General features: G+C 42.4%; 2 protein-coding genes across 3 annotated transcripts; both read right to left on the reverse strand.

Moving 5' to 3' along the window:
- Positions 1-59: 59 nt before the first annotated feature.
- Positions 60-3378, reverse strand: ndufb7 (NADH:ubiquinone oxidoreductase subunit B7). 2 transcript variants are annotated; one of them, XM_033624220.2, is made up of 4 exons: positions 3305-3378; positions 3082-3220; positions 746-914; positions 60-225 (listed from the first exon to the last, which is right to left on the reverse strand). In XM_033624220.2, the coding sequence occupies exons 2-4, from the start codon at positions 3191-3193 to the stop codon at positions 138-140; spliced, it is 369 nt and encodes a 122-aa protein (XP_033480111.1). In that variant the 5' UTR covers positions 3194-3220; positions 3305-3378; the 3' UTR covers positions 60-137. The 2 variants fall into 2 exon arrangements, with proteins under 2 accessions (XP_033480111.1, XP_033480110.1); XM_033624219.2 differs by having other exon boundaries at positions 3082-3329.
- A 1440-nt stretch (positions 3379-4818) lies between these two features.
- On the reverse strand, positions 4819-15499 carry LOC117255818 (Transitional endoplasmic reticulum ATPase). The gene is made up of 18 exons (XM_033625022.2): positions 15090-15499; positions 14597-14708; positions 14352-14524; positions 14114-14256; positions 12741-12871; positions 10472-10603; positions 10261-10363; positions 9913-10046; positions 9602-9737; positions 9405-9517; positions 7516-7680; positions 7188-7310; positions 6871-7083; positions 6609-6787; positions 6376-6505; positions 5929-6087; positions 5453-5604; positions 4819-5351 (listed from the first exon to the last, which is right to left on the reverse strand). The coding sequence occupies exons 1-18, from the start codon at positions 15110-15112 to the stop codon at positions 5246-5248; spliced, it is 2427 nt and encodes an 808-aa protein (XP_033480913.1). The 5' UTR covers positions 15113-15499; the 3' UTR covers positions 4819-5245.
- Between the last annotated feature and the right edge of the window lie 610 nt (positions 15500-16109).

The following is a 16109-nucleotide window of genomic DNA, read 5'->3' on the forward strand; positions in this document are numbered from 1 at the left end:
GTGCATCAGTCATCTAAATTTGGTCGCAACCCTGTTTTGATATTAATAAGACTGAGTTGTAGAGCTTAAACAATATTGTTTATTGTGAACGGCAGCACTTATGTACAGAGAAGAAGAAGCATCAGAGGATGCACTGATCATGCAGCTTCAGCCTGAGCCTCGATTCTCTTCTTCCTCAGCTGGAGCCTCCTCTCTCGTTCGTACTCCTTCATACGCATCACATAGCTAGAGGCAGAAAAAGACAGGGCCCACAGTCAGTGACAAGTTGGATGTACCGCATCTTATCACACGATTAAAGTTTAACTGTTAAATCTGAAATTGAGGCTGTCAAATGTACTAAAATTCCATCACAAGTTAACAGTGACTTCCTTTGAGAGACAATGTTATTGTCCAGCAAATGAGGAAAAAAAAAACAAGGTTTCTTGGGATTTTGGATTTAGTGTGGGGTCCTAATTTTCAAAAAGGGAAACTAGCTACTAAGTTTACACATATGAATCTTTGAGATCTTTTTTTTAAACCAACATAGATGTGAATTCTTAAAAACTAGGGCTGGGCAATGTGGAGAAAATCAAATATCAAAATAGTTTTGACCAAATAGTTTTCCCACCTTGACATAACGCATAACCTCGCATTTGGTTAAATCAATGAAGTGGGTCTGCTGAGAGCCTCATAATCTAGATCAGAGTCCATTCTACAAAAGACCAACTAAACCCAACCTTCCAAATGTATTCATGTAAACACTTACTCCTGGTGTTCGCAGTAGTCCCAGTCGTGTCTCTCATGCTTGCAGGCCAGGAAGTTGGGCCAGTTGTCCCTCTTGCACTTCATGAGTTTCAGGAGGTAATGTGCACAGTAGTCCCTCTGCTCCAAAGGCAGCTGGGCCAAGTTCATCTGCTCCTGGGTTGCTACCATCTCTGGCAAAGGGATACACATTTTCACGGTCATCTTTCAATCTTTCAAGTACTAAATGATGGTTGTTGGTAGGGCTTTGTATTGGCAAGCATCTGGTGATACAATACTCATCACAACACAGGCGTTAAGATTCAGTATAGTGGGATTTATTGTGATACTTGTGACTATTTGTGACTTTTTTTTAAAAACCAATGTTAAGAGCTAGTGGTTCTTCCTTAATGACTCTGTCTGTTTCATTGGTCTGCATTATTGGTGTTTAGGTCAGCAAGAAGTTGTTACGTTGGAGTGAAAGAGTCAGATAACGACACTGAAGGAGCTATTGTCAAGGGATTAAAGACAACACAAAATGATCACTGTCTGCCACTAATCTTTGCATGTAAATTATTTCTTCAAAATCAGTCAGTGTTTTTTAGAATAAAAACAGCATCAAGAAACATAATATTACAATGCTCAAGTGTATCAATAATTTCTTACACCCCCAGATGTGGGAGTCTTAATACATCGTCCGAATACGTCTGTTATGCAAATACTGTCCAGGGAAGAGGCTCTGTATATTTTTCATAATAACACAGAGTTATCTAAGAATTTGTTCTAACTGTAACAAATATCCATAGCACAGTCCAATTTTAATCTACAGTACTACCTGACAAACGCCTTTCTATGCACCACACTCAAGCTTCATTTAAAAGTCCATTCTTTAATGTGAAAAGATGACACCTTTGAAGTAAAGTCCACCGACACTGATTTCTTGGGGTGTTTTTACTTGAGATATTACATCTAAATGCATTTTATTTCAGATCTTACAGTTCTGAATCGGAACATGAGCAAATCCCAACAATATCGCTACAGCTTCTGTATAAGGAGCTGATCCTTTATTCACTGTATATGTTTCTCTTTACTGTTCAGACTTTAAACTTCATTACATTTGCCAAATAAAATAAACCTTTGCTTTCCAGCAGAGATATATGTGAATTGTAGTTCTGAAGGGGGACACCACCTAAATTAATAATTCTAACATGCTATTTCCATGGCCTGGGAAGGTTTAATCAATATTTGTGTGCATGAGCTACTATCTCTCAAAGCCAGAAACAAGAGGGGTAAATGTTAAACCTGCAATGTCATAGGGTATAAAGTCTGGAGCTGGACCACAGACAATGAATAGGAGACCGATTTTGCGGACTCACAGAATATTTGTTTTCTTTTTTATATGCAAAATGAGCTTTATAGTGTAGTGTTGTAAGGGCTGGAACAGAAAATGTTCCCATATACTCAGAACAGCCACCTGTGTGCTCTGTGTCATCTATAACAGATGTAATTTATCACTCTCTATGGAGCAGCTCCAGACTTTACACCTCATCACAAAACACTCTAGAGGGAGAGAGTTGTTTATCTTTACTAATATTTTTGCACTGTCTTAGACCATAACATGTATTAACTTTTAAAATGGGCGTAGTCCCCCTTTAAAGTGGAGCTCACCTTTTATCTTTCCATGTATCTGTATGTGAACATGGCATCAATATACTTCTAAAATACACAATTCAACAAGATGTACTGTCTTTTAGGGGGAAAGCAGGCACCTGTGGTAATGCTGGGCAGTATAACTATATATTGTGTTTACTGATTATTAAATGTGTCTTTAAACTGCATTACAAAATGAGTTGATAAAACCTGCAACACATGTTGCTAGGTCAAGTTTCTCCCTATTGTCAGCTCAGTTTTATGCTGAATATATGACAATTAGCTTATGCCTTATAAAACTATGAATATCTTAGAATAGGATGAGATGTTTGGTATTTTGTCACCCTGCTGACGCCATGAGAGGCTTCAGAAAATCGACAACTCACCCGATATACAGTGTAAACTCAGTACATGTCGATGCTGCATTACAGTTATTTGGATATACTGAAACAAATGGGAACAAGTTAATACATATAGCCAGGTGGCTGTAACTGGGCACACTGCACCAGCTCACCTGACACTGAACTCCTCCAACACCAGTTAGCTAGTAGCTTGTTAGCTAACTGGTGTTGCTTTACTGCCGTTAGCACAAAGCTAGCGCGGCTAACTTAACGAGCTGACCTAGCGTGGCTGATAAGGAAGTCAATTTAAACCAAATGCCTGTAAACACATTGGAAGATGCATTAATGAGTTTCTCTGCTGCAGACAAACCTCTCTCGGTCCTCCCTGCAAAACCAAACTCGGGGTCGAACTCGAATTTCTTCGATGGGTCCGGCTCGGTGTCCCTCTCGGTGATATACCGTCTGACCAGGTGAGCTCCCATGGCACCGGCGATGTTAGACACTGCTAGCTAAAAAATAGTATAATATGTTTGTTTGTGCTTCGCGTTAATTTTGTATTACCAAAATTATTCTGCTGTCTGCCATTCGGTCACCTCCACAAGCCCCCTGCGCTCACTTCCGCCTCTCACCGGAAATAAACAGCCGAGCAGTACTACAGAGAAACCACATTCCCTCTAGCCAAAGGTTCCGCTGGCCGGTGGCTCGTGTTTCCAGTAAGTTAACTAATGTTTACAATGACAAAACCACTGATTCAGTTGTAAATATTTATGATATACATACAGACATTATGGTTAAACTCAATATTCAATATTTCTTTTGCAAAGTTGGATGACCAAGTGGACATCAGGGGCCATGAAGGCCTCAGATTCACTTTGTCAATCATTATGTCAGTTACTTTTGGTGATATAAAAGGTTGAAAAAAGTGAAAATTGACCACAGTTGGATAACAAAAAGAATGCTTGACATTTCCGAAAAATGTGTTCCTTTTACATTTCTCAAACATAATCATTTTTGATGCTTTAAGGGCCTGAAAATGTCATTTAGATTCATTATATGGAGGTGTAGCCTACTGTACTGCACTGGGGAGGGGGTATGTGTTATTTGTTATGTTTACTGTACTGTTTATCTGTGTTTTTATTGTATGCCGCGCATATGAGTCCAAGACAAATTTCTCTATGGGACAATAAAGTATATCATATCGTATCATATCATATCCTATCGCATCGTATCGTATCAGTACATCAAACCTTAAAGGGAAATTTCAGTTTATTTCAACCTGTCTCCTATCGTCCTAAATTTGTTTCAAGTGACTAGTGACATAAAAATAATAGTTAGCATGTTAGCTGTTAGCCTAGATACAGCCAGGGTGCATAGTAGCTTCAGATCTGTTAAAACGTAAGTGAAAGGGCAACCTTCAAGTGCAAAGTTAGTCCACTAAACAAGCTTTTTTTCCCACAAAGACCGCCTCATATCGTTAGGATAAATGTCAGAGAACATATAGAAAATGACATGTAAACGTGTTGTCTTACCTTACCAGTGTGCTGCCATGTTTGTTTACCATTTAGCTCTGCTTTCCAAAGCGCGGCCTTTATTTATTTATTTTAAGCGAGGCTTTATTTTATACAGTCTATGGCCCCGGCTGTATCTAGGCTAATGGCTAACATGCTAACTATTATTTTTATGTCATTAGTCACTTGAAACAAATTTAGGACGATAGGAGACAGGTTGAAATAAACCGAAATTTCCATTTAAGCAAATAAAACTGAGACTGTGCATTAGTAGACATGACAAGAAGTATGTGGGAAAATGTATGTTTGTGTGATTTTTATGAACCAACCCTTTCCGTGGTCACATGGGTTAGTCTTGTGATTCTCATAAAGAAGCCTGTGTCATATTTGGTGATGACAACTTGATGCATATTCGTATGTGTTCAATCAGATGGGTTTTTCCACAGCAGATATTTGTGATTATCAGAAACGTAATGATGGTTCTATCCAGTAAGCCATGACAGTATGACTGCATGAAAACCAGGATCCTGACACTGAAGTAGATACTTGTACAAAAATACTACATTCAGTGTCCAAAGATAAACCCTAAAGGAGCGATCACAGAGACATACAAATAAATTTATTTATGACATTTTAAACTCACAGATACACAAAACATGCATAAATTTCATAGTGCAAACAGATTACAGTGTGAAAACCCAAAGCTTTGATGTTATAATGGTTTACACATTCATTATTTTGTCTCAGGGCCACTGTCTTACAAGTGCATTGGTTTTTACATTGAATATCGTAGCATAATTTTAGACAGACATTTTTCATCTGATTACTTGTTTGATTCATGTTTTTAAAAGTGCTTTTTTAGAAGATCCCTTATAATTATTATAACTATTATATCCCCATGTTTGCCTTTGTATCTCGTCATTTTCAGTCCCTTTATTCTTCTGTTTCTATTCCTCCAAGGAAGCCAAGCACAGCAGTGGAAGAGGAACACATTGTGCAGCTGTTCAACTATAGGTTGAGTTTTCATCACTGATAGAGATCATCGTTGCCGTCATCGCTGTACAGGCCTGGCCTCCCTGACCCAGAGCCTGACCCCTGACCTCCAGACCGGGTACCAGTAGCAGAGGGGAACCTAGATGAAGGTAGAGGGAGGAATGAGCCCTGAATGCATCTTGAAGTAATCAAGACTTCATTTTCTTTATTGACACACGTGTTGTATTTTCATATGTGTACCTGAAGTTTCCAAAACCTCGGCTCTGCTGCAGAGTTTGAGCAAACATTTCATATTTGCGGATGTCATTGTCGCTGACAGAGCGACGAGCGAATCGCATCGCCTCCTCAAAGTGGTCCTTCCTGATCTCTGGGACTGGATCAAAGTCCTCCTCCTGCAGGCCGAGAGAAACATAATGAGGACTTGATGTGGAAACAATACACTGTATGTGGTTGTGTGTGTGTGTGTGTGTGTTCCCAGTCCAAAGGCTGAAAGTTACAAAACCCACAGCCGCCCTTTAGGGAACTTTTTCATCTTCCACAGTCTCTTTCTGTACCGAGCACACACAGCCTGGCACTTCTTTGAGGAGTGGAACTCGTGTGCGTGTGTGTGTGTTGGAAAAAGTAAAAGAGACCCAATTATCAGTCTCCTGTTTAATACATTACAGTACAGTTTAAATAAGCAAGTATTCAGTGCGGCAGCAGCCTGACGGTCTGACCATGGGGATGCCTGGTCTGCTCTGCCTCTGACGCTCAGCCTTGATCTCGGCCTCGATGGCCTCGCGGATGGCCAGCTTACAGGCCCGCTGGCAGATCTCTGTCAGGTCAGCTCCGGAGAAACCATCTGTGATGCTAGACAGGTATTGCAGGTCCACATCCTATAGGAAAGAGAGAAGGGAGGAGGAAAAGGAAAGAGAAAGAGGTAGAATAGGAACACTGCTCACAATAAATACTTGTGATACTTAAAGGGATATTTCACCCCAAAAATGATCACTTGTATATCCAGGCGGCCAAACTCACACCTGGCCAGGGAGTATAGATGAAAACTAGCCTTCTGGGTAAGTCTGCCATATTTAAGTAATGTTTATTAATATGCACTGTTGATATACAAAAGAACAGAACAAGATACAGAGAAACTCATCTCCATGTGTGTGTAAAGCACTTACTCGTGCAACAGGAGACTTGCGTAGGTTGGCGTTGAGGATTGCAGTGCGAGATGGTTTGTCCGGGAGCGGGATGTAGATGAGCTGGTCCAAACGGCCTGGCCGCAGGATGGCAGAGTCAATGATATCTGGTCTGGTGTGGCGTGAGGAGTAAAGAAAGTGAGATGAGAATCATGACTTCCAATGGACTGACCTCTCAAACCACAATCATTAAATACACAGTCCTGTATATGCACCTGTTCGTGGCACCAATAATGAAAACATTCTTTTTGTCCGACATGCCGTCCATCTCTGTGAGTATCTGGTTGATGACTCTGTCAGCTGCACCACTTCCATCCCCTGCTCCGCCTCCTCTGGATTTGGCGATGGAGTCTAGCTCGTCGAAAAACAAGATGCATGGGGCTGCCTGTCTGGCCTGTGGGCAGAGACGGTCACAGTGTGAAACAAATCTCTATCTTCTCACAATTATTCATTCATCTTTCCTTTCCCTGCTCTCACCTTATCAAACACGTCTCTGACATTGGCCTCCGATTCTCCAAACCACATGGTGAGCATCTCAGGTCCTTTGATGGACACAAAGTTTGCTTGGCACTCGTTGGCGATGGCCTTAGCCAGCAGGGTTTTCCCACAGCCCGGAGGGCCGTAGAACAACACTCCACGAGACGGAGTCATACCAAACTTCAGGAACTTGTCCGGATACTCGACAGGATACTGAGGAGAGTGAGATGAAAATAGATGGGACGGTTAATGGGACTGTTTGGAGGTATGCGCAGAATCTGGTGGTGTGAGTGTGCGAATGTTTCTGTTTCTTCCACCTGGACAAGCTCTTGCAGTTCTTTCTTGACCTCGTCCAGTCCTCCGATGTCCTCCCAGTTCACCTGTGGCACCTCTGCAACAGTCTCTCTCAGAGCTGATGGGTTGCTCTGACTCAGAGCCCACTGAGGGAGGACATGTTGAGCGTTATGGAAAGGTGATGCACCACTCCTCATTTATTCATTTGTTAAAAAAAATCACGTCTAGCTTTTAGCATGTGGTTACAAATGGCGAGATGCACAGCTGTGTTCTGTGAGGGACAAACGTACCCACATATGGTCTAGAAGAGCAGAAGTCTGTGTGTGTATTTGCGTGCATGTGTGTGTTTACCTGGAAGTCATCCATGGTGACAGCCAGTGAGTTGAGCAGGTCAGCGTCGATGGTTTCGTCCTCCAGGTCGATCAGGATCATCTTCTTGCGGATGGCTTGAAGAGCAGCTTCTGAGCACAGAGCAGCCAGGTCGGCGCCTACGTGACCGTGGGTCTCTGTGGCGATCTGAGACATGTTAAATAGCTCAGGGACATTAATATTAATTTATTAAACAGCACACATGTATATTGAGGTTGGGATGGATGCTATCAGAAGGCGGGTGTGACATTTGAGTTCATAGTTAAATGTGATGGCGATGATGTCGATGGACCTGCGCTGTTACACAGTAATTGTGATAAATCCCACTAGCATGAGCCAGTTGAATTAAAATCAATTGAATCTGTTATTGCCGGAAGGTTAGCACTTGAAGGTGAATAATTATTGATCAGATCATCATATTTATACTAAGAATCCTATTATTTAATGTCATAGGGAATATATTATATTGTATGACTATGATGATATTCATGTCAAATAAGAGTCTGTGGCCAAAAGCTCACATGTAATGTGAGAATATTTAAGAAAGCCTCATTGAACTATTTCCATTGTGGCTGCAAGTAACAATTATTTTCACACTACTGATTAATCTGCCAATTACTTTCTCGATTAATAGATTCATCATTCGGTGCATAGAATGACAGAGAGTGGTGGTAAACCTTGATCACAACTTCACAAAATCCAAAATGACACATTAAAATTTCTTGTTTAATGTAGCCAACAGTCTAAAACACAAAGATGCTCAGTTTAATATCACATACGACAAAGAAAAGCAGCAGAATTGACCCTTCACTAAGCCCCGCCCCTTTGTGATGGTCCGACAAGCTGTCAGAGTAAGCATGGAGCCCACACTGTAACTAACTGCACTCCCTGAAGAAATATGATCATACTTTTGGAGAAACGAAACAGTGATTCCAGAGAGAAGCAGACAGAGGGGTCTACAGTCTGTGTTTGAAGGATATATCCAGGATGTCAAACTGACTCAGCAGCAACAACAGGTTAAAAAGACAAAGATAGTTAGAAGCTAAAGCCGAACTATAGGCTACAGATTACAGTGTAAAAGTCACTTTTACACTGTGATCTGTGAACTTTGCTGATATTGAACCAGCTCTGTGTCATCACAGTGTGTGCTGATGAACAGTGTTTGCCTTCCCCCCGTGCCACTGCCAGCACTCGGACCTCTGCCACTGGACCTATGCCACCAAACGGGCGGGGAGCTCTAGGGGAAGTTAAAGGACGCTCATCTGCACACACTGTGATGACACACAGCTGGTTGAATATCAGCAAAGTTTCCCTGCTTCCCTTCACTGGTTCCTGTACAGCAGGGTCAGTCTTTTTTTCACTGTTATAACCATTAAAAAGCAAAAGCAGCATGTGTATACATTCAGTAGGCTATATCTTCAGTAGCTAGCTAGCTAACCCTACACTTTCCAGGGTCTGATTTTGTGGAAAAAACATGCATCTCCTTCCAGTCTCTCAGAGTAACAAGTATCATTCACACACGACGTGCCCCAGGCACAACATTTGGCTCGAAATCCACAAAACCAGCCCGAAAATTAAGGAAATCTAAAAGAGAGTCTATGAAGCACAGCTGTGTTGTTGTCGGACCCTTGTTGGAGCTGACCGATGCTACGCTATGATTGGCTAGTTTGCGTTCGAGGGGAAGGGCTTAGCGAAGGATCAACAATCTACTGTTTGGTGTTTTTACTTTTAAAATAACTTTTTGTTGCTTATCAGAATAGTTGCAGATTAATTATTTGTGATCAACTAATTTTGCAGCTTTAATTATTAGAGAATTTGAAGGAAAAAACGGTTTTATCTTTCTTTTGGCATGTGCTGCTTCACTTTCTCACCCTCTCCAGATCGATGTCGCTAGCCAGTTTCATGTTTTTGGTGTGAATCTGCAGGATCTCCAGTCTGCCAGTCGAATCAGGGATTCCAATGTCGATCTCCCGGTCAAACCTGCCTGGAGAGAGACATCACCATTTGTAAATGTGTATGTGTGTGTGTGTGTGTGTGTGTATACAAGGGTGTGGGTGGCTGTCCTGACCGAAGCGTCTTAGAGCAGCGTCCACACTGTTTGGTCGGTTTGTGGCTGCCATGACAACTACATGAGCTCTTTGCTTGAGGCCATCCATCAGGGTCAGGAGCTGGGAGACGATACGCCTCTCCACTTCACCATGGGTCTACACAGAGACATACACACACAAAAGTTCCAGGCAGACATGATGACTTTCTGAATTTTAAGCACAACGCACGCTTGATTGTACAGACGCTACAGACAGTTTCTGCACACACAGAACTGTGCGCTGACACTATACAGCAGACACAGGCAATTTGTGCTCGCTCTCTGTTGTTTACCTTCTCTCTCTTGGGGGCGATGGCGTCCAGCTCATCAATAAAGATGATGGCCGGAGCGTTTTTCTCTGCCTCCTCAAACGCCTTTCTTAGGTTGCTCTCTGACTCTCCCGCCAGCTTGCTCATGATCTCAGGACCTTGTCACAGAACAATGCACAGCATATAAACCACATTTTCTCCTACACAGATCTATAAATAAGAAAACCGATTAGTAAATTGGAATTTTCCACCTTTGTAAACTTTATTTTCAAACTTGCAAGAGCACTGTGCAAGAGCAGGATCTGCTAATTTCTTCCTCTCTTGCTCTGTACACATTTTATCACCGTGTCACCGTGTGAAAACAAACCTTACCATTGATAAGGAAGAAGAAGGAACCAGTTTCATTGGCTACAGCCCGGGCCACCAGCGTCTTCCCTGTGCCTGCAGGGCCATACAGCAGGATTCCTCTGGGGGGCTGAGAGAGAGGAGCGAAGAACACACTGTGTCATGAACAGAGAAAATGCTTAATGTTAGAATCAAATGAAGCAAAGACATGAGTGGTCCATGTGTGAATGTATGACACCTTAACTCCGATAGCCTTGAAAAGGCCAGGGTGTCTGAGAGGAAGCTCCACCATCTCTTTGATCTGAGCCAGCTGTTTCCGACAGCCTCCGATGTCGTCGTAGCCGATGTCATTGAGGCTCTCCTCCTCGTCCTGTCACAAGGCCATATGTAAGATTCAGACCTGGTTGAGTTTACTTAGTCATGAACGTGGCCTGGTTCCTGACTTTGCTCGAGTTTCTGTTGCATGTTATGTATGAAACAGCAAGAATCCATGGATCCATCTTGCCTGGTTTCAACATCACAGGCCTGAAGTACATGTGATGCTCCCCTTGCACCATTATTATCATTTGAACACTATGTGGCTAAACCTTAAAGCTGTCCAGGAGTGAAATGGAAACCTCCAGAAGTTCTTTTCATTGAACCAAACATCATCTCAAATCAGGCTCCGCCAAAATGACAGAGGCTGCAGTTTACATCATTGGCCTGCACAGCCCCTGCCTCAACCCAGCTGAGCTCCAGGATGTGGTTGACCAGGCATGTTTGCAGCATGAATGTGCTGCTGAAAAATCTGCATCAACTGCTCAAGGGCATCAAGTCTGTACACAACCCTGTGTCACAGTCACTGAATACTAACCTAGTTTTAAATATGTAGATCTTTCACTCTAGAAAAATGGCATGGATTGAGTATTTTTTCAAAAGGCCAACACACAGATGGAAATTCACACATTCTTTTAATGTGGTGTTCATGAAGTTCTTCTGCAATGCAATGTACAGTAGATAAGAGAGGAGTGACAGCTAGCTGGGAAAAAAGTAACAAGATATGTTAGATGATTATGCAACAGATTTAAAGGAATACTTCACCCTCAAAATGATCATTTGTATATAAATGACTCACCTTGTGTTACGTTGAATTTGTGAGGAAAACTTTGTTTTTCTCTCATGCCTTCACTGTGAATGAAGAATCCAACATCGGAGACAATTCTCGATGAATTGGAGTAAAGGGGGTCCATATTTAACAGCAGCAAAACTTTATCAAAACTTCTATTTACAAAATCTCACACGGCTCGTGCAGTATAATCCAAGTCACATTTATCCAGTCGTATGCTCAGCACTTGCTGTACTGTTTAAAACGCAGCCATTTCATCAAGAACTTCACTACTTCACATATAGTACACATATATAATGCATATATTTTCGCTAAAACCTTGGCAAACGCTTTTCTTTCAACACATTCTCACGCTGACCTCGTCACATATCAATGTTTGGTCATGGACTTTCCACGTGCAAATACACGTGCAAGGCACCCTGGGTGTGTTGGTTGTTAACGTTCTGGGACGCCGAATCAAGTTCTGCCTGTTACATGCATGTATTCTTTCAAAATACACCTCCATTTTTACAGGAAATTTACCGTTTACATACAGTCTCTTTCAAAATAAACGCACTACATTGGTACAGCAATGCAAATTGAGTTTTTTTTTTCCTCCAACAACTAACGCATGTGGTTGGGTTTAGGAAAAAAAGAACAGGGTTTGGCTTTAGAATCTTATGGGACACAAACACCGCTCTCCTGGGTGAAAGTCGTTTTTGTTGCACCTACCCGCCCCCCTCCGACCCACCCTATTTGGACTTTTACTGCCTTAACTTTTGTTCTTGTCCCACTGCATTTCCCCCTGACGCTGCCAACCGGCCGCATATCATGCTGACGTTAAAGGATGGCTTTTTTCAATACTGTCTGACGCCACAAGACACTGCCCAAGCACCAGATTTTGACGACTTTGGAGTGTGACCAGGTTGTTTGTTTGCACTCTGCTAAAAAGTTCCAATACACATACTTGCCCTTGCATATTACTCATATGCAAAAGCGTTTAAAATAGTAGTGATAGTGATATAGTTTTGATGTTGTTATATGTGCCCCCAGTTTTACTTCAATAGATCAAGTGTTTTCTCTGTCTTTGGATTATTCATTCATCGAGCAGAGATGCCAGAAAAACAAACTTTTCTTCACGATTACACTGGGTAAGTAATTCATATACAAATTGTAATTTTGTGGGTGAAGTATTCCTTTATTAACTAGAGGTTAGAAAATGAACAATAAACTAACAAATACATTTTTGCATTTGAAACTGGTGGGTGTGTTCCAAAGTTGCAGCCTGACTGTCGTACATCAGTGTATGCCTTGGATCATTCCCAAACAGCACAGCGCATTTCTTCCACACTAACTATCAAAACAGATGAGTGCATACTGCATATATTACAAAAGTGTGTATTAAGCTGAATCTCTCACTGACCTCTCTTTTGATTGGCTCTCCCTCGCAGTAGATGACAGTGTCTGGGGCGACAATGCAGTGAGGGCTGGGGTCAGTCTCCACCACCTTGAACTCCACAGCGCGCATGCTTCCCCTCACCAAGAAGATGTCACCTGGCAATACAGATAAAGTCACCACACACACAGGAGCATCCTAATGTGCCTTATGCGGAGGTGACGAGATGATCTAAGCAAGCTGATTAGTTGAGAAAAATAGGTTGTCACATCTGGTAGTGACATCTTAGGGAATTATTTTTACAGGATCATGTTATGAGCAGCTGTTTGATCTAAGGATGTAGGTTTTAGGGGGCGGGGCATAATAAACAGGGAGGCTGGGGGTCCTCCATCAAGAAATTTTGGATGTTAAACACTTCATTTTCAGCATTTTAGTGAATTTTCACCAATGAATGCACTGATTTGTGCCTTTTCTGCATCAATTTATGGCAGAAGTGTTGCGGTACTTCCTGATTCAACCATGAATTGTTGCTTCATCTTTCCATTCAATGGCAGATTGCAATCATTACTTTTGAGGTTGCATACCACAACCAACTTTACCAGAGGCATTGTTGCATCTAGAGCCGTTTTTTCATATGAACTGCGAACAATGTCTGGAGAATCTGGTCCGGACATTGTTCAGAGATTCCCTTTCACACATGTAGCACACAACAGGAGACTGTCCATTTCAGAAGTATTCTCACTATACTTTATTTGGTTTAGGCAAGGGGTGGCACCTAGGTACAGCATGCAGGAGGCAGGAAATGCCACGATCACATAGCCAAGTTGTAATTTGGTCGATGACGTTCCTTGAATTTTTCTGTTGATTTCAGCTTCAGCCTGTACCGACAGATGCTCCTGAATCTTGTCATCTCTCCAGTGAGACATTTTAGTTGTCATCTATGTGTAAGTGACCCTTCTTTGTCACACAAGCATCCTGATAGAAATGTCATCAACATGCCCACTCACTTGCTGTGAATTATCAGACAATTACCTACTCTATTCATGGAAGTATAAAGGGAACTCCATTCATACATGAGTTCAATCGGACATGACACAGACTTTAAGAAGTTGGTGGGATAAAGTCCATCAATGTCAAAACCAACTGATCTGATATTTGCATTCTCACATGCAGCTCCTGGTAATGCCTAAATAAATCCAGGTTTGCAGTGCATGTGTGAAACGGGCTTAAAGAGTCGCATTCAAGCATTTTGTCGAAATAAAAGTCCTCTGCTACTCGTGTACTTAGTGTGGGGGGAGGGGGGCAAATGGATGTGCTCTAAATATTGTGGGGGACGTTTCCCTTGCATCCCCCCAGTATCTTTGCCCATGGTATGTTCAGCAGCAGAGGTGTTGCAGTACCTTTATGTATGGGTCGGTAAGCCTCCAGAAAATATGGTTTGAGGAAAACCTCAAAGAGGTTTCCTGTCAGGCCCTCAATGGTGTCATCGATGGGGAGGACATGGATCTTTTTCCCATACTTGATATCAGGGCAGGCAAAAATACTGTGATAAAACACATGTCGACATCTTGGTTGTTTCATTTCGAACCTCAAATGCAACTCCATACCAAACACAAGGACACAGTATGTAAGATCTACCTGACGACATCACCGAGCCGGACACGCAGGTTGTTGCGCGTCACACGATTCATGCGGATTCTTTCATTCCCACAGGTGTCATCAGTCAGGACGATGCACACTGTTTGGCGACGCTTCCGTCCTCTCAACACCACCGTGTCCCCCCGGAAGAGCTGCAGCTCCTCTGTCTTATCCTAGTGCAAACACACACAAATCTCAGAGGAACGCAACATGGTGAGGATTTAGTCAGACACACACACACAGACCTGTGTCAGGCTGACAATGCTGCTGTCTTCATTGAGAGCTTCATCCACAATGAGTCTGTTAGGTCTGTGTTTCTGCTTCAGGATGGCAGTGGAGAGATCTTCTCCCTTTGGGCTTCCAAACAAGAGACACATCATGACTCTCACATGCAGGCTCTACACTTGTAGCTCTAGTTTCCCCATGTGACACAGAGCTGTATTTAGACTCTCTTTGGCTCTGCACGTAGCAACTACATGAGTGTGAATTTGTGAAAACATCACATTCATTTATCAGTAGTTTTGAGTCTCATGTAAAAAATATCATTGAGCCTATCTTTAAAACTTGATCAACAGCACATGCAATGGCACACTTGAGACGTTTGACTGGTTTTATGACACAAACATGTTTACTGGATTAAATATGTCAGTACTCCATATCTGTAAAATACCGTGCAGTATGTTTAGATATGCATGAATAAGCACACGTACACTGTACACATGCAGCTGTTCCACTCACTCTGCTCCTCCTGAGCCTGGCATGACTGCTCTCCTTTGTCTCGTCTGATATCCTCAAAGTTCCACACTAAGATCTGCTCCCTCTCTGTCGCCTGCAGTTGTTTACTGAGGTATATTCAAGAGCTGAACTTGTATGGTCGGATTTCTGCGGCGATCAGTGCCAAAGGTTTCAGGTTCTGACTGATCTGAACCGCCCTGGTGTGGTTTTGGTCTTCCTGGAGCCCAGAAGTTTCCAGCAGAGAGTCTCAGTCTTTTCTTTTTCCTCTGTTGCCTTGAACCACCATGTTTGTGGGAGCTGCAGCCTGTCTGTTTATCAGTGGAGGTATGAATATGCCCATCCGCTTATTTGTAACCTCATCGTGAACACACACACACACACACACACACACAAACTTTCACACACTCGCACACAGATCCCAAGCACTTACCCTGGAGAGTGTCCCAGGACAGATATAGCATGATATTTCCTCCTCCCCTTTGCCTCTCACCAGCAGATGCAGGCACAAGTCCCTAGCTGGTCATGGAGAACACTTCCCGTCTTACTCTGAAATATTTATGGGTCAAAATAAATGCTGTACAGAGCCTATTTTCCAAAAGAACAGCCTTATAGTCTGTCTTGCCTGGATACGATTTTTCTTCTCTAAAACGCAGCATGGTCTTTCCTTTTTCCACTCCATGTTGTTGTGAGTGAAGGGAGCTGCTGCTGTAACCCAGCTGCTGTGTTGTTGGATTCCCTCCCTCACACACGCGCCACATATGCATATTTCCACAGACACACAAACATGCATGCAACACGCCTTCGCACACACTCAGAACGGACACACTGTGGTGTTTTAATCTCCAACTTTTATTATTAAAATTGTCCTTTAACAAATGACAAGCAACAAGGGCACAGGCACACTGTACATTCCCCTTGTGTGAATCTGGACCCAAACACAGCTGTCCTCTCCTACAGATTAAACTCATAAGAATGAAATGATCTGAATGACAACAGTGGCAATAAACAACGTAAAGTTGCAAA

This window comes from Epinephelus lanceolatus, chromosome 3 (assembly GCF_041903045.1).
Source record: "Epinephelus lanceolatus isolate andai-2023 chromosome 3, ASM4190304v1, whole genome shotgun sequence".
Taxonomy (NCBI): Eukaryota; Metazoa; Chordata; class Actinopteri; order Perciformes; family Serranidae; genus Epinephelus; species Epinephelus lanceolatus.

Coding starts and splice junctions, on each gene's coding strand:
- LOC117255818 (XM_033625022.2), bottom strand. CDS start 15,112: ATGCCAGGCTCAGGAGGAGCAGA. Junction 9,738..9,912: donor TCGCCCCCAAGAGAGAGAAG/GTAAACAACAGA, acceptor GTCTCTGTGTAG/ACCCATGGTGAAGTGGAGAG. Junction 5,352..5,452: donor CGAGGTTTTGGAAACTTCAG/GTACACATATGA, acceptor ACCTTCATCTAG/GTTCCCCTCTGCTACTGGTA.
- ndufb7 (XM_033624220.2), bottom strand. CDS start 3,193: ATGGGAGCTCACCTGGTCAGACGGTATATCACCGAGAGGGACACCGAG. Junction 915..3,081: donor TGCAGGGAGGACCGAGAGAG/GTTTGTCTGCAG, acceptor TCCCTTTGCCAG/AGATGGTAGCAACCCAGGAG. Junction 226..745: donor GACTACTGCGAACACCAGGA/GTAAGTGTTTAC, acceptor TTCTGCCTCTAG/CTATGTGATGCGTATGAAGG.